Genomic DNA, 24,610 nt, shown 5'->3' on the forward strand with positions numbered 1-24,610 from the left:
TTTCCGAATAAAATGTGGTCAGCGAGGTAAGCCGAAGGTGGTGCATGCCAAAAGGCTTTGGGGTTATCACGGTCCAGGACATTTCAGTTGGAATGAAATGAACAACAGAACAAATGATGCTGCTGAAGACGTCTCACCTGAAAAAGCCACTGTCGAAGAAGAAACACTACCCGGTTTTGACAGGGAAAACAGTGAAGCCGTTAATGAAGTTACTACCAGTAATGTGACTGCTACCGATAATGGGACATTTCCTGATGGAGCAGATGAATACCATGTGAAGCAGAAGCCAATGAGATGGAGACCAGTACGAAAGAAGAAACGTCCTGTAAAATTAAGAGACTTTGTTGTATTTTAATTTTGTGTTTGTAAATTCTGTACATTTAATTAAATTATTGTTAATTATCTATTGGGTTACTGTAAGTGGTTATTGTTTGGGAGGAACAATACTAAGGAGGGGGCAGTGTTAAGACAGCGGAAGTCACGTGATGTTTGTGGCATGTTTGGCGCTGGTAGCATACGTGAAATTTCTTGAAAGATCATGAATTTCCTAGTGCATTTGAGACGCCCTCTTTTTTTAGTACATAAGCTTGGCAGAGAAAGCCTGCGGGATGACTGAATGAAGAGAGTTCCAGGTTATTACGATTCTGTTTCAAGTTAGTGTGTGTTTTGTTATCAAGATTGTGAAATTACTGTATGCTAAAAGTTTGTATTGAAGAAAATAAACTGGTTTAACCATGAAAGAACTTGTATCGCTGAAGTTTCTCAGAAAGAATTTCTACCAGAAATTAACAGACAAGCAGATACGTAACAGTATGCTTTACTTCTATGAGCATTCCTATACTTAACAAACTGTTGAGAGAGGTAGAAAATACACTGTGAACACAAAATTGAAGTCTGTCTTACTTTTGTGTACATATACATGTGCTTACCATACTGGTGAGAGTGGTCAGGAATCCACCTTGAGGTTCTTCTTCTTCTTGAGAAAATTTCCTGAAATGTTTTGAAATAAATTTTACTCTTCAATGTTAACATAAGCTGCAGTTTTCCTAACCATTAAGAAGCTTTGCATTCTACAAAATTATTAACTTTCTAGGCAAAGTGATAGTATGTTGTTTTTTCAATATTGGTGTAACATTTATACTGTGCTACTGGAATTAATAAATAATTGTAATGATATATTAAAAAAATACCAATATAAAATTTACTCTTAACCTTTAACACCCCTTTTACAAGAAAGTGTATATTTTTGAATGTCTATGTGTTTATTTCTTTGAATCTGCTGGGACATTTATTGGTTAATAAATGAGTGGAATAAAAACGTTAGTGATTAAAATCCCTATATCCACATTTTTTTATCAAATGCCATTTCTAATTTTTTAAAACAATAGCTATGAAAACAAGTAATACCCATCAAAAATTACATGCCTCTTTGGAAGGGTACATAATATGTATTGAAGTAATTTAAGCTACATATATTATTATATGGTGATAAAAAAAAGATCATTTAGGGTAGCCTACAACATTATTTGAACTTGAGTGCTCATAAAGAGTAATTTTCCTAGTGCTTAGTTGCAATCTGATACAAATAAAAGCATGAAAGATATTGAGAGATATAATAAGATTGTGAAATTCACATGTAAGGCAATATATGAATCATATGCTACTGTTTACCCTATTTATCTTATGGATTCTTGTAGTGCACAAGTGGAAAATAAAATGTGGAAACAAGATACATATTTAGTAATCAGACTGACAAAATTGAAAGCATTTCTTCCTGCTTCTGCAAGACATCCCACGCAAAGAAAGTTGCATGCTTGTTGCCTTAGGAGGAAATTAATGGGTATGTAAAAAAAAAGTTGACTAAAACATACAGCAAGGCTTTTGATGTATATAAAGTGGTTCTGTGATTGATAATAAAAGGTTGTGAGATGTAACCCAAAAATTCCATTAAGACAGCCATGGAATTCACATTAACACCATAGAACATTCAACTAATGTCATGGGTGAGTAAAAGGTAATATATAGATGACAAAGAAATTACTCATTCACAATTTACAAGAAAGCGTGTTCCTGAACATACATGAAAATTGTGTAGCAAAAAAAACGAATGATGATACTATCAGGGCAACTTCGTTTAGCTAGTCAACAAACGAGATGTCATGGCCTTTACTTTACTTTACTGTGTCATGAAAAATTCATTCATTTGCAATCTGTCTGTTAAAATTCATATTCTGTGCTTCATGTACAATTTTATTTTTTGTCAACACCAAATGGCAGCTGTTATTCTGCCCAACACATGAACCTGCCATCGTTTCGAATTGCAAAGCATCAGATGCTAGAAGCCATACATGGCACAGTGGTTTGGATACCAATCTTTTATAGATATATGCTTGTCATACTGTTTTCATGAACTCACAAGTTTTTCTTTTGTTTAAGGATATCATGTGAAGGTCCATGTCATATGTTGTATCCAAAATACTAATTATTAAATCAAAAGTTATTGTTAGCCAATATTCCAGTGGGATTATCCACTATTTTGGCTACTCTCTTGTCACCGAAAATCATTGCCTTAACTCTTTCAACACGGGCTCGATCCCATGGACCGACCTTGTAACCCTTTTGTGCTTGTTATAGATTTCATTCTATAACTTTTGTAAGTGAATGTTAACGAAATTTGGCAAATTTTGATAGTACTAAATGAGACAATTGATGAGGCATACATAGTTCTATATTACAAAATGTAATTTAGTCCAGAACTTTTGCAAAAAAGGGGTGAGTTGGCGGTGCTAAGGTGTACACGTTGCAAAAATATATCAATAAAGGTGATGAACTGGAAGATCTTTTAGTTGCTTGCTACAGTCATATCTCCTCAGACAACACTAAGGAGAACTGAATTGCTGTTTTCTCCATTATTAAAGTAATTGTACTGCCCCCTTTAACAAATTTTATACATGTCAAACATGTAACTCTCCAAAGCACTTTGTCTGATGTTACCGAAATTCAGATTGTTTAGTTTATTACATATCAACAAGAACTCTCTGATCAAGACTAAGCAATTTATACACACTCAGATGCAAGGTGGGTAACAAAAATTATTAACACATACAACTAGTAACCAAGCTTCAATAACACAGTGGCATTTCAAATACTGATGTCAAAATGTTTATTCTTGATAAAGAAAGGATTTCCAAGTTTCAAGCAGCACATGCAAGAGAGTTCAATTTATGCAAAAAGAAATACTGGTCAGTATAAAAAAGCTATTTTTGATACAAATGGTCAATATCTATCTATCTATTTATATACACATATACCAGTGAAAGTGCCCAGCTTGGGTTATTAGGTTGATATATTCTAGATGACTATGTCAGTGTGTGTATTCTGAACCTATTTTAATATAAATGTATAACCTACATACTTTTCTTGCTAAGCAACATCACATAAAAGCCATTGTTGGAACATATTATTACAAAACACACTGGTTTTTCTAAATATTGGAAGTTGTTATATAAGGAACTACTTCTTTTCTATGTGGTTTTTTGCTAGTTTGTCTCATGAAAATATGCACAGTGGTGGCTCTCCTGCATGCAGTGGTGCGAAGCTAGAATGCAAGTATTTTCTCATTCAGGTACTTTAGAATTCATGTCTTGTAAACTCCACAGTGGGTGTCTGAGCCTTGGTGCTCAGGTGCAGGAGTAACTGTGTTTGGTAATCTGCTCCATGTGGTTGAAGATGATACAGCTGTGTGTCCCTACCAAATCTGTCTCCCCATGAGGGCCAATCGGCTGCTAGGCTTTTAACCCTTTAACAAGACACGATTTTTAACAGAATGGTGGCAATGGAAAGTGGAACCTGCTAAGGAGTGTGTTACAACTCACCTGCCAATTCAACTAGCCCTGAAAATAGATGGTGCTTGAGTATCTAGCCTACATTCTGCTGCCAAAGCAGAGATAGAGAATTATGCTGCAGCAAAAAAGGTTGGGAAACACTGTACTAAGCTATTTACAGATAGGTGGTCACAGTTTTGTACAGAAGTCCAAAATTCAGCAGTTATCCAGCATCCAGCGTCTATCGTAAGTTCCATTTTTACAACACCTCATACCTCTTTGCAGACTTTATCAAGCTTTTCAGTGATCAATTTGTCTGACAGAAGTTTATATTTTCATTCTGCTGTACTCGAGTTTAAAGGCTTTTGTGTTACAGTATATAAAGGATGGAAGTCTTTTAATACAACAATAAAGGACTGCTTTGTTCAGCTGCAAAGAATGTTGACATGTAAATAGCAATGCAACTGAACTTGGAAACATTGATGGGAGTACCGGGAAGAATTGTCTTTTCTTTTTAAGGGCTTTGCTTCCTGGAATGGGCTCACCCAGAGATAGTAATGCTGTATCCATAAAGCACCGTGACTCATGCGGTGTCCAGAGCACTCCCATTGGCCCTTGAAAATCCAAGGAAGAGAGTGTGATTTTTGTGCCAGACTGTATCCATATCCACATCAGGTTTCCAAGGTGAACAATCTCTAGTTGACAGAATAATGTAGGTAAGTGAAGTGAGCAAAATGGATCTGTAACAATGGGACATGGATTGGCTCCAAGGGCTGAGTCTAGTCAGGCTGAAGTCTGACACAGTATGGTACTGCACCGGGACTGGGTGAGGCTGGCCTTCTATGGCTCAGTCAAGCCTGGACCAACGTCAGGACCTTCCTGTGAAAGGCCTTAGCTGTGCAGTGTGCCTGAATCCCATCTGGCATGACTGTTTCGGCCAGCAACTAACAGTTGACTCAAAACTGGCATGGGCAGGTGGAAGAAGATGCAGTCAAAAAAGGTTTTGTAAGTTTAAAACCAGGAAAACCTGTAAATAAGGAGTCAGCTAGCAATTATCGTGATGATAAACAGCATCTCAGGAAACATAAAGCAATTTTAAGTAAGTAAAAAGACATCCCTTCTAAATTAATTGTGGTACATCAACAAGATTGAGATCATGGGAAAGAAGAAAGTGTCAATGTTTCTTCTGATACAGACTCTGAACTTTCATATCTATCAGAACTATCAGCCAATCCTAAATAGTGCTCCGTTTCTCAAGATTCAGTGGCTCTTAATCATGAACACACTAAAGATTTTTTTTTGGATAGATGATAACACAAACAACTCTAGATAATCTTGTTGATCTTAGTTCATGAACTACTGACTATAGAATAACAATCTGTTACAAAAATAATAACTTTATTTAAAATCAGGATCCAAATATTGGCTTGGAAAATTTGTTCAGTGATGAATTCAATCGGATTCCCTCTGATTTGAACAATATTCGTATTGGTGAAACACACACTGAATAATTTAAATAGTTAAAAGATGAAAATTTAATCTGTATTAAAAAAAAAGTAAAAACAGAACGGGTAGTCTAGTATTGAGATAAAAATGTTTTTCAAAAAGTAGATGGAAAATCCTGTAAAACCAGTGTTTACTAATGCCATTATTAAATTAATTTACACTGTCTTCTAATAAATGTGTTAGTATGACTTCAGATGTTTCAGAAATCAACATACATACATCAGTTTGGGCAAGTTTAAAATGCTATTGCTTAAAAACTGCTAATCTATTAGATGTTGTCAACTATTTTTATTGAAATTGCTAAGCATTGGTGTTGAAAAAAATGTTTAAAATTGTAAAGGAAAACAAAATTATTTGGGGAACATTCTAACGAAACCCTAACCACAATCTTTCCTCCCTTTACTTGAATGATTAAATCACACTGTAGTTATAATTGTTTGTTATCTGTTTCTACACATTAATTCTCTGCTACATGTATAAAGAGAGTAAATAATTAATACAAAAAGTATTTATTTGTATGCAGTGTTAAAAATTAATACCTGTTGAATTCTGACAGTGCCACTGACACCACTTGTCCGTACCCCTGAAATATTGTAAAGACAAACAAATAAAAAAACAGAAAGCATTTCTTGTAGAAACCAAATTTGAAAAAAACTTGAAATAGTTTCAACAATTAAGTATATATCACTGTTCATTACATGTATCTTCATGAGATTTAATCTGCAAGCAAACTATGTAATGAACGTGGCCACTTTCTTATATTTAAAACACAGTTATTACATCTCCATACATAGTCTTTATAATTTCTACTGATTAAATGAAATCAAATTTATAAATACTATGTTGTTAGAGCTAGTTACAAATACTTATAATACATACAAATACGTAAAATATTTATGTATACTTATACATACAGTGAATGGAGAATATAAGTTGATGGGTATTTGAATTTTAACTTACATTCAGGGCTACTTCATTATCTACAATGGATAACTTCACAATGTATGGATTGGCTGTCTAGAAAAAAAAAACTGCATTTAATCAAACTGCAACAAAGCACAGACATTCTGCATCATGCAGTCTATAACTGTATATCTTTAATTGTTTTTTATAAATAAGCTGAGGTTTCATAAGATAGTAATTTTAATCTCTCAACAGCTTCTTAAATCTCAGCAGAAGAGTTTGACCAAAAAACAAAATGTTTGTCAACTAGAATACTTTTATAGCTGTTAGGGTTCAGATTAGCTACTGACAGAAAATTAGCAGCAGCCAAATCACAAAATTCAGTAGCCAAAAGTAACATAACACGAGGACAGTGCAAATTTTCAAACTATTTATACAATAATCATGATTTTTAAATCTTTTGTATTACTCAATAATATATCTACAAAAAAAAAGACCATAGAAACAATAAAAAATAACTGTTTAAATTGTCTGATTATGATAGTTTGTAAATGCAATCTTTAGTAAAATCCAAATACAATACAAATGATGATCTGATTACTCATAATATAATGTTGAGTCTGATAAATTCTAACTCAAAATGTTGTTTGATGCCATTTAGGGCACCATATTGTTTAGTTCACAATATCAGTTGTATATACTAAAACTGTTGTTTATCTCACTTAAATTATCTAGATTGGTGTTGATGTTGCCTAAGCTTGATGTTCAATCTCCATTATATTTATTTCATCACAATCTTTTCCATTATCCACAATGGCAAAAAAAGAAAATATTTTGCTTAGGCCAAAAAATACATTTAATTCAAATGGTGGATTTTTAATCTCATCCATGATTAACACAATGAAGTAGTAGATATTCATAAAAGTTTTATCTTATTTTCTACAATAAATTATTTTGTTTAATTACTACAAAAAAAAACACATAAAACTGAGTTTACACTATCTGGCATATTACTCAAATCTTAAAGACAAACTTAACATATCCACAATAGCTGGTATACAAACCATTCTTCACAAATCTGTTTTCAGCATTTAGGTCATAAAATGCAAGTATTTCCATTTTTATCTTTCGGAAAACTAGACATTTTATACATTTCCTCTAAACCTAGAATTGCTAAAATACAAATAAATTTATCATTTATATTAACCCTATTGCTATAGGTTTTTCCTATGGTCAGGGTTCAAAGGACATGTCATCACGTTTGTAGACGTACAAACATTTTATTGAACTACTTTTTTTATGAATGTATGTCAATAAGTTTAATATCAAATTGTAGATTATAATTAAAATTTTAATATTATACGTTATTAGTTTCTTAAGTTAAATATTAAAAAGAAATCCTAAATATCGATTTTTATGTGTCACATGGTATGTTGAATGCACCTTTGGTTCAAATTAGATGTTTGTCCAAAGACAAAGTCGATAGTTTCTTACGAATTAGAAACTCAAATTACTGATGTTGAGAAGCTAGAATATAAAATAAGAACTTCCTACCTTTTCTATTTTCTGAGATATTATTATATTCAGAGAATCAACCAAGGTGGCCTCACCCACTTCTTCCTATTTTGGAAATACTTATTTACACACACCTACTTCGCTCTAAGACATGTGTATAACCCATTGAAAGCTTAGAATGTCTCCCACATGGTTTTCTCAGCCTTTGCAAAGTATTTATATGAGAAAACCTTCCTTTTCATGGTAGAATTGAAGCAGAAATATAAGAGATAATGGAGCTCAAAATATCATTTTTTTAGACCCAGATACAGCTTAGTTCCTAAGCCTGATACAGTATAGGGGAATTCTGTGGTATTGATATAGTAATTTATGATTTTTTGTTATTTCAAAATGCATATATAAAACCTAAAAAAAATATTTTGTTTTACATCCTCCACATGCAAAACTTGACAAGGTTTAGCAAATTATGGCAAGCAAGTGTAAACTTCGTAAGTAGAAGAGATCACTGTTTTCTATATTCTTCATTTGCTGTTCTATGTTTTAAGAAAAATAACTGAAATTTAAGAACTATTTTTAAATAGGAATAACACATATACAGATGTATTATAACTGAAATGTGACTGTAATTTACAAAATTCTGTCCACTAGAACAAAGCCAAGACAGGTCATTTGTAAAGGCCAGTTTTATACTATTGGATACAGTAATGAGTGCTATACGCCTCATCATTGCAACTTTGTAATGTTAGTCAGACACAGTCAAAATGCCAATAAGATAAAAAAAAATAATATATATATGGATGTATAATACTATGAGATTTAAGCTATTTAGACTAAACATTTGTGGTTTCTTGCTATAATCTGTCATCATTGTAGAAAGAAAAAAGCATAATTTATATCTATTTCCTAATTTTTTTATTTTGGTAACGAGGTTGGTCAAATTGACAAAACCCATACAAAGATACAGTAGTGAAGATAGCAGATAAAAAATATTTTTTTTCTAAAAAACAACGTTTGATAATAACCTGGAGGTTATAAAGATTTTGCATGTTCAATTTGACAATTTTCTGATGCATAAAAGTATTTTTAATCTTAAAATTAAAATTATTTTGTATGTTGGACAGTCAACATTCAAAAAGAGAAAATACATGAGCAAATCATTACTTAAAAAATCTTAAAAAGTAACAAAAAAATCTGATATTTTGTATACAAAAGCCTCATAATGTTTTATTTTTTACTGATAATCTGCAAAATGTTGTGAAGACATGCATATTGTATTAAAAGTTATCGTATGAAAACTATAACAAGCACAAAATAGTTGTGAGATCTGTCCCTGGGACCAAGCATGTAGTGAGAGAGTTAACCAACAAAGAAACTTATGTCTGAAACTGAATTCAAAATTAGGAAGTTTATACCAGAGGCCTAAGAGAGAGAATATCGACTTTATGAATTCAAATGATATATTTATTCTATAATTACTCAAGAACAGTTTTCTATGTGGAATATTGAAATACAGCATTTCAGATATAAAACCCTTTATTTCTTTTCCTCGCTTTCGTATGTTTATTGGGGTTTATCTTATACACATTTTTAAAGCTTGCTTATGATTTGCTGAGAACATTATTCAACATTATGGTTTAGATCAACACATCCACACAAACTGGTTGTGTAATACTTTTACACTGTTATTACTTCAGATAATTTTGTAAATGTAAAAGGATTTTGTATAAATTTAGCATTTTGTTTTCAAACTGAGATTAGGAAGTTTTTGAATAGGAAAGCTGAAATGTTCCACTTTTACTCTAAAGAATAATAACCTGTTTCTTTCAGACTTTAAAATTAATAAGAGTTTTCAAAAACTAGACCATGAAATATTGTGGATTATTCTCTTAAAAAGTTATGTGTCTGTCAGTCAAACTCATATTTTCAGACATTGTTCTGTTAACTTTAAGGATTTTACACTACTGTTATAAGTTTTTTCTGCTCTACATAAATGACGTTTCATGTGTACCTTTGGCTGCTACTGATCTAGTCCTGCTGACAAGTTCTGGTTCTGAACAAGAAAATTTCTAGTCAGTAACCAGAGTCAGACAAAAGATGGATTTGAAATGTTTTTAATCACCTTTATTAATCATCAAACTTTCATTACATTATGTAAAATAAAAGACTGAATTTTTTTGTAAAATCTTAAGCAGTTTAGAAACATTAAGTATTTTCTAACCCTTTTTCTTCTGTGAAGCATATCTCAAATAATAGCATTTCCTATAATTTCCCATGGGCAAGTCCCAATAACTTACAGGTTACTAAGTGAAACAAAGTCAAATCTCATTGTTAGACCATTGTTTATATGAAAAAGTATGCTTAACCGGAAGAGTTTCATAATTATATTAGTTTTGAGTTTGAATAAAATAATCAATTAAACCTTAAATCTAATAAAAATTTATGTAACTAGGTAATTCACCAATAATGAAGTTCTTCTAATTTTAAAAAATTTCTACTTAAGAAACTGGTTTGATAAAACATATAAATATAGGTACAAATTATACAAAACATTAACATAAGCAATTTAATCATGTTGCACATTCATGTGTGATCATAAGATATTGTAATTATTATTTACATTGCAAACAAATAATTTTTTGCTTTATAATTCTGAGCCTAAAAAACTTAAAATAAAATTTACTATGTGATACAAAAAAGTAATAAATCAAATGTGAAGACTTAAGGTTTCAAGAAATATTTCAATAGGATTTCTAACCTCATATTTCCTGTAGTTAACTAATATGGTTAAGAGAAGAATGGCATCATAACCATGAATAAGTCTGGTTTGAGGGTCAGTCAAGAGCTGAAAACAAGAATTAGGGGCATATAAAAACATTGTGAGTAACAATGGAACTAAAATACTGTAAAACATGTAATCAACCCTTCACACAAAAGTCACAACTGACTGAAATAATATGATGTCTGGGATCTATGCAAAACAAAAAATTATGACATCTGCACTTTAAGCAAAACAGAAAGTTATGAGGTCTGTACTGTATACAAGATTAAAAAAAATATAATGTCTGGATGCGTGGGGTTCTAAAAAATATAGCATTTAAGTTTGAACTGTAAGCAAAGTGACATTATGGTATCTGGGTTATATGCTAAACAAACATTATGACATTTGCACTCTAAGTAAAAACAAAATAATTATTATGACTGGGCTGTAAGAACAACAAAACAATTATTATGACTGGGCTGTAAGAACACAAAACAATTATTATGACTGGGCTGTAAGAACAACAAAACAATTATTATGACTGGGCTGTAAGAACAACAAAACAATTATTATGACTGGGCTATAAGAACAACAAAACAATTATTATGACTGGGCTATAAGAACAACAAAACAATTATTATGACTGGGCTGTAAGAACAACAACACAATTACTATGCCTGGGCTGTAAGAACAACAACACAATTACTATGCCTGGGCTGTCAAAAAAAACCCAATAAATATGACATTTGGGCTCTACACAGAAATTATAATGTCTGGGCTGTAAGCAGAAATTAATTCAGCAACTCAAAATTAGTTTTGAAAAGACTGAGCAATACAAATCATCACTAGTAGTACAGTTCTAGAGTTATAGCCACATTAAGAAAATAGTCGAAACAGAATTAGAACTTCTCTTACTTGTATTATGGCTTCAAAGACACTATTCATCATTAGGTACTCGAGAAGAGTATTTTGACTAACGTTTTCAGTAGCCTAAATAAAAAGACAAAATTACAATTAATCTACACATTAAGTTATACATCATTTAGAATATGTTTCTGGTTTGTTAATAACAACCAAAAAAACATGTCCATCATTAAAAAATTGGCAGAGGTTGGGTTTAAAAAAAAAAAGAGGTATTTTTGTACATCAATGAGTTTCATCTTGCAAGCTTAAACAGGCTTTATTCACCTGTTTATAATCAAACCTGGAGACAATGTTTACTAGCAAAAAAGGATTGAGCTAACAACTTAAAACAAATCCAAATCCTGTTAAATTTTCCATGATAAACTATTGGTGACTTTTATCAGCAATAGTTTATCTTAAAGTGAGATTTTAAGAAGAGTTTATGTATATTATGCAAAAATATTAAATAAAGAGCTGAATGTTATTAGTTTTTTATTTTTGTATTAAAGTAAATAGGTATTTAATATGTAACATAGTAAGATAAAACAATTATTTGAAGCTTGAAATAAATTACAAAATCTAACTAAAACTACAAGAGAAACTTCTGTGCTATACAACTTAAGAACTCATAATCTATCAAAAACATTTATGTATATGTGCTGGGCTATGTGTACATATATTTACAGTGTACCAGTGGGGATAAAAAAAAACAAACAAACAAAACCATCAATACATAATAATACAAAAACAATAATTTGGTTATATACACCTACATATTTAACCAGAAGTTTGGGTTTGACAGGAACATATAAGCAAAGTTATTTATGCTATATTATATACATAGTGCAATTTAATCAAACAGTGTCTAAAATGAACAGTTGTCTAGAATGAAAAAAGGGTAATGTAGATTTATTTCCTAATTTTAGATGGTAATTATGAAGTCAGTCAAATCGACCAACCCTGTATAGAATTAAGGTAGAGAAAATAACAGATGAAATATAAAGTTTTTCTAAAACGAAACGTTTTATAGTTACTTCAGAGGTTATAGAGATCAAGTTTCACAATTTTCAGAAGAAGAAAAGTATTTTTAATCTTAAAATCAACATTACTTTGTATGTTGCATAGCCAGCATTCCAAAGAAAAACTTCATGACTAAATCTTTAATTAAAAAATCTTAATAGTTAATTAAAAACCTGATGTTTTGTGTAAGAAAACCTTGTAACATTTACTGATAATCTGCAAAATTTCGTGGAGATATACATACATTATCAAAAGTTATAATATGACTACTCTCATGGTTACTTTGGTGGTTACGTACTGGGTGCAATGCATCCAGACCTGTAGTCAAAGAGTTAACATAGGAATACTTTATTAGCTAGATGTCTTTTAGTCCACTAATATGTAATGAAAATGTACATAAATGAGCTGCTGTACACTACTAAGATAAAAAGAAATTCAATTCTATCATTTAACAAATGTTGCATATATTAATAAGTTGCAGTAAGTACATGCTACACACCTGTAATGTAGTCAAGATACACAGTTGTACTGTAAACAAAATTCTGCAGCAATAAGAAGTAAATACTTGCTGTACACCTGTATTCTAGCCTAAATACATGCTACACACCTGTAATGTAGTCTTAATACAAGATACACAGTTGTACTGTAAACAAGTAAATACTTGCTGTACACCTGTATTCTAGCCTAAATACATGCTACACACCTGTAATGTAGTCTTAATACAAGATACACAGTTGTACTGTAAACAAAATTCTGCAGCAATAAGAAGTAAATACTTGCTGTACACCTGTATTCTAGCCTAAATACATGCTACACATCTGTAATGTAGTCTTAATACAAGATACACAGTTGTACAGTAAACAAGAAGTAAATACTTGCTGTACACCTGTATTCTAGCCTAAATACATGCCACACACACTATGAACCTGTGCTGCAGCCAGAACTTTGCATTATTATTTTCTTTCTCAAACAGTCACCAAAGATATTGGATTAATGATGTTTACGACAAAAATTTGTCATCTACAGTTAAAATGAAGATGAAAACTTGTATATAAAAGTAATATTCTTCACACACAGTAAAAATAAACATTTTCATTAGACACAACTTATTGAAACCTGTAAAAAACTCAGCATACAAGTAAGTAAGCAGCAGATTTGTCAAGTGAACAAAAACATTATTATTGAGTATTTTTGAACATATTCTGTGGTTAAAGTCATAGACAAGAAAACATATTCTGCTCATGGCATTATTATTATAGGTTGTTATTCAAACAGTAGTGAAGCAAATGAGAGCTTTACACATTCTCATTATTCTCAATTTACTCTAGTATTAAAACCTATACTAAGTAGAAATATACCCTACAAGAAATTGATGTAAGTAAATGATGTAGTTGTTATGTTGTTTATTGGTGAGGTGTACCTCATTACTGTCACTAAGTTCTCAAGCTAACATCTAGCTGTATCACTCATGCTGTTTCATGTATCTGCTACAATATATATATATAGGTCGCAATCAACAAAAGAAGAGCAACATGTATGAGTAGGAAATGAAACATATTACTCGGGAGAACAGAAATAAACAAATATGAAGTACCTTTCTATTTCATACTTACTGTGACTAGAATCAACAGAAATTTCAGAACAACAGACTTCAGACTAGCAGGATACCCTCCTGTCAGAAATTTGGTTAAATATTCAATCAACACCTGTACCAAAGAATTATCAGAGAGAGTTAGAAATATTTTAATTTAATTCTTTTAAACCTACACTTTTAAATAATATCACAATATCATAAAAATATTGGCCAGGCACGCCAAAGTTAAGAGCTTGTATATTTACTGTGAGCTACTGACATGTTTAGCATGGTTTATTTTTCACATGGTCATGTTAAAATTCTTATAATAAAATTGCAAAATCAAATCCCTCGACATTGAGAACTGTATTGCTTTTATATACAAATGTTACAGCAAAGGCACTTAAAATAAGCTTAGTGATAACAAGTGACTATATAACTTATCCTTATTCCACTATGTGAGCATGCTTCTTTAAACAATCATACTACTGAGTACACACTGGATCAAGATCACAGCATGATTTGATATAAACAGTTCAGTTTCTTGAACTTTTTTCAGAGAAAACCATTATTTTATAGTTAAGAGTGTGCAGGCCACGTGTACAAAATACAATGTTTACCATAAATGACAACTTCCTCCATTAGACAGTGTTTTCAAAATTATTTTTGACTTAACAAACAAACTTTATTTTTTTCATGAAGTGTAATACAAGAAGAGACAGAATTTCACCGATATTACACCTAATACCGACTTACATTGTATAATATGCACTATATATGTTCACATGTTTGAATGTTGAAACAATTCTTAAAAATCACAAAAATAATATTTCATGTGCACATAGCTAACGTAAATTCCTAGTTTTGTTGAAAATAGTTTCCCTGACTTTTTCTAGTTTCTTTAAATGTTTTATATGTAATCTGTTTGTAGTTCCCAATTTTTTACTATATTTTAACAGTCAGTGTACATTCATAAAAATAACTGTTTTTTGACAACTAACAGCCAATAATAAGCATTTATTTTCAACATCTACACCTATATGTGCCCTTTCAATAATTTATAAGATGAATTCAGACTTCAGCATACATAAACACTGCCTTTTGGTGCACTTTTATCACTTTCTTTCTTTCTACAAACTCAATACTCTGAATCAAGGAAAGTGATTAAAAGAAAATCATTGCTTTTGTTTTTGTAAAGGAAGGTGTAATTTAAATCAGGTGAAAACATTTTTTTCCTGTGATGTTCTGAAAATGGGTATAATGATTCATATATCCCTTTCATACATTCAATGATTTAATCATTATTCCTGTCAACATGTTTTACACATGCTTTGAATAAAAAAAGAAGTTCCATATTTTTTGTTTTAATGTTTAATTGAAAACATTTATTTGAATCATTTCATCCAGTTTGTAATAAATTTGTCTGAATGAATTGAAATTTTCAACTTGAATAGAATCAGGCTAGACAGAAAAGTCAGAGACCCTTATGGTTCGAGTATAGCCATCCTCAATTTTGAACTACTGACTAACAACCCATCCCCAAAAGACCTTAGTCTGCTTCTATAAACCTAACAGTGGAAATTAACCATCACTTTTGTAACATATCTACATTTGAAGTTGCATAGTGTGTTTGGCAGCATCACACACTGAATCCTAGGCCCCTCAGTTCACAACCCAACACACTAACAACTAGGCCATATCCAGTCCTTTGTGTGAGAAACAACTGTTGAAATAGTACAATTAATGGACAGATATTCACTTAAAAACAAAATGTTTTAAACATGTATATTGTACCACTTTACAAATTCAAATGATCCATTCCTAATATAATTTAAATATAGTCAACACAAAGGGTATTCCATGTCAACATAATGTCTGAACTGCATCGTGTTTTCTCCAATACTAGCAGAGCAAGTGATTTGATAGGGTTTTAATCAATCTGATATGCAAGATCTTCACCTTATGCATTCAATATGTTTTATCAATCCACAAAATACTGTCGCAAGTTTGAAAAATACCAGAGAAAAATAACTTGCTCTTATCATTAGTTTTATTTTATAAAATCAATAAACATACTCTAAACTATGTTCTATTAATTAAAAATTCTAACTCTGACAATCAACATTATTGATAATAAATGAAGAAGCATTTTTCTAGCTAGTGTTAAAGTTAAGTATCTTGTGTATATACACAATATGAACAGAAACAAAGAATGACTTGATATTTAAAAAATTAGTAAAATAAAATAAAACTAAACTGATAAAAGGAATTAAAAGTTTCAGAATTCCTCGCAAAATATTTGTCAAACTTGACAATAGAAGGAAAACTGTTTACACTTTCTAGTGATTCAAAATTTACAAAAACTAATATTAAATCTTTAAAGTTTATTCTTGTTGAAAGGGAGATTTTATACAATGTAGTAAGTGTGTTATTTTATCACACTAAGACTGATAATATTTATAATACTTGTAATATTATATGACAATCCAAAATTTATGGCAGGAATTTAGGTTTAATATCTTTCAAGCCTCAAAAGGATCTTTGAGGCTTGAAAGATAACCCAGGATGTTCAGAATCTTTTGTTTCTCCTCACCCACAAGAAAAATTGTAAAGGCCACACGAGTTTGAATGAGAGCTAGCCTCTGGGCTTAATGAGTTATTAAAGCACGCTTTTTGAGGTGCATGAAAATGTGGCAGGTGCTGTCTCAAGTGGGAGAGCTGGAAAGAAGCTGTTTAGTTGTCAGAGCAGGAGCATGTGTAGTTGTTGACACACATGATGATGATGTTAGGCAGAAGGTAAACCTCGAGATGAGTGAATGAGGAAAAGAAAGGCAGAACCACCAATCAAGTTCCTGTTTGGGCTGTTGCTAATATTTACATTCTTATACAGTTTGTTGATTGTTTTAAATAAACTATTCCAGTGAAATGAAGTAAAACCAAATAAGAATCGTGTAGACTTACAAGATAAATGGCCCTTTTTAGGGGGGCTGTATTATATGACAGTAACATTGGTAATATCTATAATAGGGGTGATATTACCTGACAGTTGTACTGGGAATACTTATAATGGGAGTGATGACAGTAACACTGGTAATCTTACTTTAATGGATGTAGCATGCATGTGTGTATCTATCTATCTATCTATGTATGTGACCAAAATAATAAACACAATGTAGTGCAATCTATTGAATGGTACCATAAAAAAAATCCATAAAAAAATTCCCACTTTGGGTATTCAAGAGTCAGACAATTAGAAAAATAACTATGCTATGTGCAACAACCATTTCTTTATCACAAAACACAATTTTAAATAAAAGTACTCTCCTCACAACAATAACATGACTTTCACTAGGCTTGTACATGAGAGTTTGATTATATCTTTATTGATGTAATTTGTGAAAATAGTAATAAAAATGGAGTTTATAAAAAACTGTTATTTTTTTCAATAAAGGGTATCACTTTTAACATAAAAACATTACAGTTTATATCAGCACAATCCAAACACTTTTCCCATGCAGTACTTCGATGAAAAATCCTTTTTAAAAAATGTTCACATTTTATACCTTTTTTTCAATAAGGTATAAATACTACAATTAATAATTACTAGCACAAACAGTCACCAGTAGGGTGGCATTTCTGATAGTATATATAATACATGTGATGTTACATCACACTGACATTGATATTTTTATTACATTATCATTTATGGGTTTCCAGTAAGATATGTATTATTACATTCCATTTACATGTGTTCCCTGTTTGTTGTAGGCTAATGCTAATGAGCTTTTCGCTCAATATCAGAGCTAATCAGACCAGATGGATTACAACATACAAGGTATTAATTGAAATACTACTTATATAACTCATTTAAAATTACATATTGTCTGTTTTTTGCTATTCAAAACTTCAAATAAATATCACAAATACCTGCATCTGGGACTCTGCAACATCAAAGCCCACTAATAGGTTGATGACATCAAAGCCAAAATCTCCATGAGTTTTCTTGTAAACACCTCTCACCAATGCACAAAGAGTCTGTACAGAAGTAAAACAGTAATTTATTAATGAAGTGATAACAAGCATAACATATCATTAGAAACTGTCCCATTCAATTAGAACCTTTTAAATTAGATTCTGAAGTATATTTTTTATTATCTATAAATGTTTAAAATTTATTTTCGTTATAACATTGTCTTTGTAAAAAACATACATCTAACTATATCTTAATAGTTTAGATGTTATTTTACACACTTACAACATTAAAGACAGGAAATTATTTGTTAATGTGTTTCTGTTATATGGAACAATACTGAACCTAACATACAGGTATTTAATCTCTTCAAAAATGACAGATCTATGGATCTACTATTTCAAGCAATTTGTTAAAGGTGAAATGAGATATTGTGTTGAAGTTTGGGAAAAAAAAATGGAGGAGAAGTTGATCAGGATAGTGGTGAACTGTGCATTGTGAAGTGAGGAAAATATTAAAATTAAATGAACTGTAGCATACACAATGAACAGTCGGACAAAGAATACATGAACAAGGCCTGGACTTCATCACTGAGTCTTGGCAGTTTTAAAATCAGAAACAAACTACTTTCCTCAAAAGTCAGTATGAATCTCTTCTGAAAATTGCCAAACAGTATTCACAATAAACTTTCTGTAGCTGACCAATTATGAAACATAAAATGGAATGCAGAATTATCTCTGCTTCATGTGACAATCTGAAAACAATCCTCTACACACCAGGCAAAACACAATACAATGCAATTATCCAAGGAAACAGCAGATAAGATCCTTCACCAGTCTACAAGGAGTAACATCTCAGGTTGAATTTATCATATGACCTCAAACAGACTTACAATATTCCAAGTTAGAACTTGGAAAGTTAAAAAACATTTTGTGAATGTGAAATACAAAGTATGGAAAAGTGAGGTACATAGTTACATATATGTAGATTATAACAGAATAATTACTTTTCCCACACAGCTTTACAAAAGAAATTCAGATTCTGACTCAGTTTAGTAAAACTCAATACTATAAAGGTGCAACAGTGTAAAATAAATAATGAGCCTACCCCTTCCCAAAAGGCATTAAAGAAACAAATATATTGATAACATTAGGCAAAGCTTAAGACTCTTTGTAAAATCTTAAAAAATTGCAGAATTATAAGAATAATCTAAAGCTACTTTAGCAGGCATTTAAAAATATAGCAATGTTGGATATATCCAAAATGTTCTTATTTGAGTAGTCACAGAAGTCTGAGCTCAGAAATATTTTACAAAAATTTTTCTGTTTGGTTACATTTCTCATAAATGAAAGTTATCATAAAATCTATCATGATACTTAGTTCTCATCTCCAAGTGCAACGAGACTGAAGCTATGAAATTAGTCTGAATTCTTACTTTTGTAATAAAACTGGACATCATACAAGCCAACTGGGAAGTCTGATACTACCTTTCAGAACACCATGAAAATAGAATGGGTATATTTCAAGTAAAGTGTAATATTACATTCAACAATTGTTATGTAAGGTGACAAAAGTTTTAGTTTTTTTTCATTAATTAATATATAGTATTACACAGCTTTACATGTAACAGTATAGTTCAAACCACTGATAGAAAACTGTGAATATTTGTAATCTACCAATAAGTAAATACAGACCCAGAAATATAGTTAGAGCCTTGTAAAGGCCATAAATAAAAAAAGTCATGCCATGAATGAAAGGATCCCAAAAATTAACCATAGTTCCATGAGGTTGCACATTTGAATGTTGGGAAGGCAATCAACGTCGGCAAGAAATCACCAGGTCACTTGCAATACTTCTGTCCATTGAATAGGGTGACAACTGACAATGCAGTTGCAGTCACATCAGAAAAGAGCAGTTTTTGTATGGCTCAGGTTTCCAAAACTAATCAAATGGGCTTTTCATGTTGCATGGAGAAAATTGAAAAATGACATCTCAAATGGTCACTACTATTGCGAGGCAGGTGTAAGTGTGCCCCAATACCATCAAAAGTTATCTTCATAGTCTGGACTAATGACAGAATAGCTAGATGGAAGTTACTCCTCACTTCAAGCAATATTGTACATTTACACCAGTGTTATTACAAAGGTTATCATACCCTCTGGTCTTTTGGGATATACCATTTTTACTGATGAATCTATCTTTGAAGAATTCTCGGTCAGTGGATGCAGCTGAATTTGGTAACCTACCTCCACGAAACTTTCAATGAACCATTTGCAAGCCATAATAAATTATGGCAGTATTTTTTTTTATTGGTTTGGAGTGTAATTTTGGCAACTGGATGATCATGGTGGTATTTGAGGGGACAGTCACTGCTTCTTGACACCCACAACTCTTGAGCAAGGCCTTCTCCCTATTTATACTAATGATGAACTCACAATGGGCATATATATATAGAGCCAAGGCAGATGGTATGAGTGCTTTGTGTTATCCTCCAAAATTTGGGGAAAAAAGTACACCCTGGGAGGCATCACCAGCCACTTGGCAGTATCCTATAAGCGAGTGTTGTGAAAAAAAAGGAAAGATACACACCAGAAAAGCAACAGTGGGTAGACTGTAGAATGGCAGAGGCATGTGGTGAAGATAGTGGGTGACAAAGATGTGAATAGTAGTCCACTTGCCTGCTTGAAAGAACTTGTCCAGTGGCTGTTGGAAATGAATGACAAGATAATGAATGAAGTGATGAATCTGATGTTAAGGATTAAGAACAGAACAAGAGCATCCACCCTCAATGAGGAGTAGATTAAACATAGAATCTGAATCCAACCTGTAAGAGTTAAAAGAGTAATTTCAATGAAGGAAGAAAAAATCCCAAGGAATGAAGAGTCAGTAATGGGAACTTAGAAAGTTCAAGGTATGAGATAAGTATCAATGAAAGGCACAAACAGGGCACAATAGCCTGTCCATGTCCAAACAACCATAGAGGTGAGAAAGAGAATTAGAAGACAAAGAGTGGTAACCTTCCTGACCAGCCAATGTCTTAGGGAAGAAGAACTAATTAGGATACACAAGAATATAAACGTAATAGGAGAGGGTAAGGGAAAAACAATAGCATAACTATTTGAATGATGGCAATCACAAGTGAGAAGTAACTGAAATTTGTCTTGAGAGAATGTGGAATAGGTTGTAGATTGCAAACAACTTAAAATGTTCATGGTTAAGGGCAAATAGAATGACTGTCAGGTCTCAGTCAGGCATAGAAGTGGGGCAAGGGGTCTATGATGAAGGAAGAAATAGAACAAGGTGGAGAGAAATGGGGAGGAAACCTCCTACAGTAACGAGAAAGACAAAATGTTGTTTACAAGTCCACAAGATAACTGGCAATGGTGGAGACAGTTGATACACAGTCGAACAGACAAGCAAAGAAAGATGAGAGATAGTCGATGGTACGTCAGCAAGGAGGAAGGTGACAATAGATGGACCAATATTGAAAGATGTACCACCTATCAGGTAGATGGACAAATAGGAAGGGCAACGGGAATGAGAAAGGAATAAGACTACATAATATGGGAGTCCAGTTCTGTTGTTGAGGGACTGGACCATCCAAAATGTGAAGTAGGAGGGAAAAAAATCCCTTGCTGGAACAAAGAAGTGCGAGTTCAAATTCGATGACGAGAAACCCACTTTGAGACTAAGAATGGCTGGAGACGGCTTGAATGGGTAATGAAGAAAAACGTTATGTTAAACTTATATTAAAATTTTTCTTCATTATCCATTCAAGCCATCTCCAGCCATTATTAAAGAAGTGTGAGGTTGAAGTAAGAAAGAGGGTATAGTGGTAGGGAAAGAGACGGCTTGGTTTTCAGATGGTGCAGAAGGGAAAATGTAGGTTGAGCCAGCCAGAGGGGTGCCACCAATAGGACATAATAAGGAAAGTTGTGAACCAAGACCAGAGCCCAAGATAAAAGAAGGAGAGGTAGGTATGCATAAAGGAAAGGTGAGACCAGTCCTGGCTGATAGCATAGACAGCCAGGGTTGAGAGATAGGGAACAGGAGACCAAAAGAAAGGAACCTTGTAATTGAAAGGGGTAGCAAGACATCAATGAGTGGAGTTTCCAACAGAGAACATGGTTCATCTGAGAAAGGCTATCTGCTAGGTTCATAGTGTCTGATACATGGCAGGCAATAAGACAAACCCATTGAGAAATGGCCCAATAAAGAAGGTACAGGATTTGAAAGTAAAGGGTACTGGATAGGTTACCCTCATAGCAGTTGACATAGGAAACAACCATATAGTTGTTGGAATGGATTATAACAAAATGATCCACAAGGAGGGGCAAGAATTGGAAGCATGCCCAACAGACTGCCAGAGGTCTAAATGTGTTACTTTTCCTTTTATTCAACACAAATTTGTTAAGGGGCTATCTCTAGAAAAAAAATTACAATTGTATTTTTGCAGCATAACTTCAACTTGAATGCAAAAATATCTAATATGTTCTACACATGCAAGCAACTAAAGAATGCATAATAATGTAACATATACCCTAATAATTATAAATTTACATAAGCACATCACTTTTCAAAAATGATAATGACCTCCTAGTTTTAATTTATTTTTATTCAAAGTGTTTCTTATTTCTATCCCAAGATGTTTTGAGATTATGTTACGTACTGTATACAGATCAATCACTAATTTATCTGAATTATTTTGGCATCCATTCTTGACTTTTGTGAATAGTAACAAACTCATCAATTTTGGAAAAGAACCATTCCTATTTTGTTAATTTTCTTCAAAAAAAGCTGTTCTAAACGACTTTGCAACTAACAGAAATGTAATTTCAAATGACAAGGCATAAAAATTTCCCAAGATCCCACTTAAATAAAGCTCACCTGAAGTGCATTAACTATGCGAATTTGATGATCAGCCTTCAAAGCACAGACACTGTGGTAGAACAAGTTGTTGACAGGATCCTAGTAAAGCAGTCATTATTATTCACAACTAAGACACATAGTATCTGATATGTACTGCACAAATCATAAACATAACAAATAAGATCAAGAATGATCATATTTAAACAACTTTATTTGATTATCATGACATCGGGTAGTTGTGTTCTCCAATCACACTTATGACAGTTCAGTGATATATCTTCTGTCACATGATGTTTACTGCTTCTTATGTGATACATAAAGCAGTACAGGTTGCAAAACCTTTTACATAATAATTATTGTTTACACAAGAATTATGGTAGTATGTTCCTGTTATACTGCATGCTGCTATTATTTAATGTGTATGAGTTAAAGATTAAGAAAACAAATTAATAAATGTGAAGCCCAATATGTCATTCGATTTACCACTTGTCACTCAGTTATTCAGAGAATTTTATCCCTCATAAATAACCCTTGACAAAGGCAAATCAAAAGAATGAGACTAAGCTACATTTATTGGTGGAGTGTAAGTTATATGTATGGTGTTTTGAGGTTATTGTGAATAAAAGATGTTGCAAAACTCCATACATTAATTTAAAAAATTATGTTTGTACAATCTCATAAGTCAAATTAAAAAAACTATAGTTATAATGCCTTGTTTTTGTTTATTACATGAGCACCATTTAGACTGAATTTTTCATTTTAAATAAGATCTATCACTCTTAGAGCTTTAATATAAATTAAATTTTAAAATCTAAATATCTGATATCAGAAAAAAAAATTAATTGTATAATACTTATATTTAACCTCCATATTTTGTTGAAACTATCTGATATCAATATAGGCACTAAGTTATATAGGGTAATTCCCACACTAAATAAATGCACCACAAAATATCTAAAACTTTGACTACGAAATCACAAAAAATATCAGTCATATTCTCAGTCATGTCCGGTGTTTATAGATACATGTTATAATAATTTTCTTTGAAAAAAAAAATGAATGTCTTACTTTTTTCTATAACTTATTTAAAATCTTTCTTATAAACTAGTCTGTTACACTAATCCAAAGTCCCATTAAATCTGTTCACTCATACAGCACCATTCCAACTCAATATGGCCTAATTATAATTTCTTTTGTCTAACAACATTTTAAAGTTGGTTTGATGATTCATATACTGAATGTTACACTTTAAATAACTAATCGCTGTATGTTACTCATACAATGTTTTTAGACAACTGAAATCCCAATTTTGCAATAATAAAAACATCTCTACAGTTTTATATTACCAACCTATAAAATTATATTAATGAAAACATATGCTAGTACAAATACCAAGTTCCTTTGTTTCAAAAAGATTACTTAAATTAACAACAAAACAGCTTAAGAAAAGATGTTAATTACATTCAATATTTATGTCATGATGTTGATTCATATTTATTTCACAATATTACAAGTTATAATGGTAAAAAATATATATATTTTTTATTGTCAATTAAAATTTCTTCTAGGCACTTATCTGGGTGTAAGACGTACATTTTACAATAAAACATACTTGTTGAATGGATAAAAATTACAATATTAAATAATGATTTGTAATCAGTACTTCATGTTGTACAGTTTTCTCCACTTCTGACAGATATATTTTCCTTTATTTTTTATTTATTTATTTTTTCTTTCTTTAACAACTAGATCATATATTCTTAATATTA

General features: G+C 31.7%; 1 protein-coding gene across 1 annotated transcript in view; it reads right to left on the reverse strand.

The window, feature by feature from the left end:
- LOC106460336 (UPF0668 protein C10orf76 homolog) overlaps positions 1-24,610 on the reverse strand; it is a 59,761-nt gene that overhangs the window by 2,865 nt on the left and 32,286 nt on the right. The window contains exons 5-12 of the mRNA XM_022387034.1: positions 22,860-22,940; positions 17,930-18,037; positions 14,043-14,135; positions 11,422-11,496; positions 10,504-10,590; positions 6,291-6,347; positions 5,870-5,913; positions 930-990 (exon numbers count right to left, since the gene is read on the reverse strand). Coding sequence (XP_022242742.1) covers positions 930-990; positions 5,870-5,913; positions 6,291-6,347; positions 10,504-10,590; positions 11,422-11,496; positions 14,043-14,135; positions 17,930-18,037; positions 22,860-22,940 — 606 coding nt within the window. The remainder of the gene's footprint in view (positions 1-929; positions 991-5,869; positions 5,914-6,290; positions 6,348-10,503; positions 10,591-11,421; positions 11,497-14,042; positions 14,136-17,929; positions 18,038-22,859; positions 22,941-24,610) is intronic.

The sequence above is a fragment of the Limulus polyphemus genome, unplaced genomic scaffold (genome assembly GCF_000517525.1).
Source record: "Limulus polyphemus unplaced genomic scaffold, Limulus_polyphemus-2.1.2 Scaffold755, whole genome shotgun sequence".
Taxonomy (NCBI): Eukaryota; Metazoa; Arthropoda; class Merostomata; order Xiphosura; family Limulidae; genus Limulus; species Limulus polyphemus.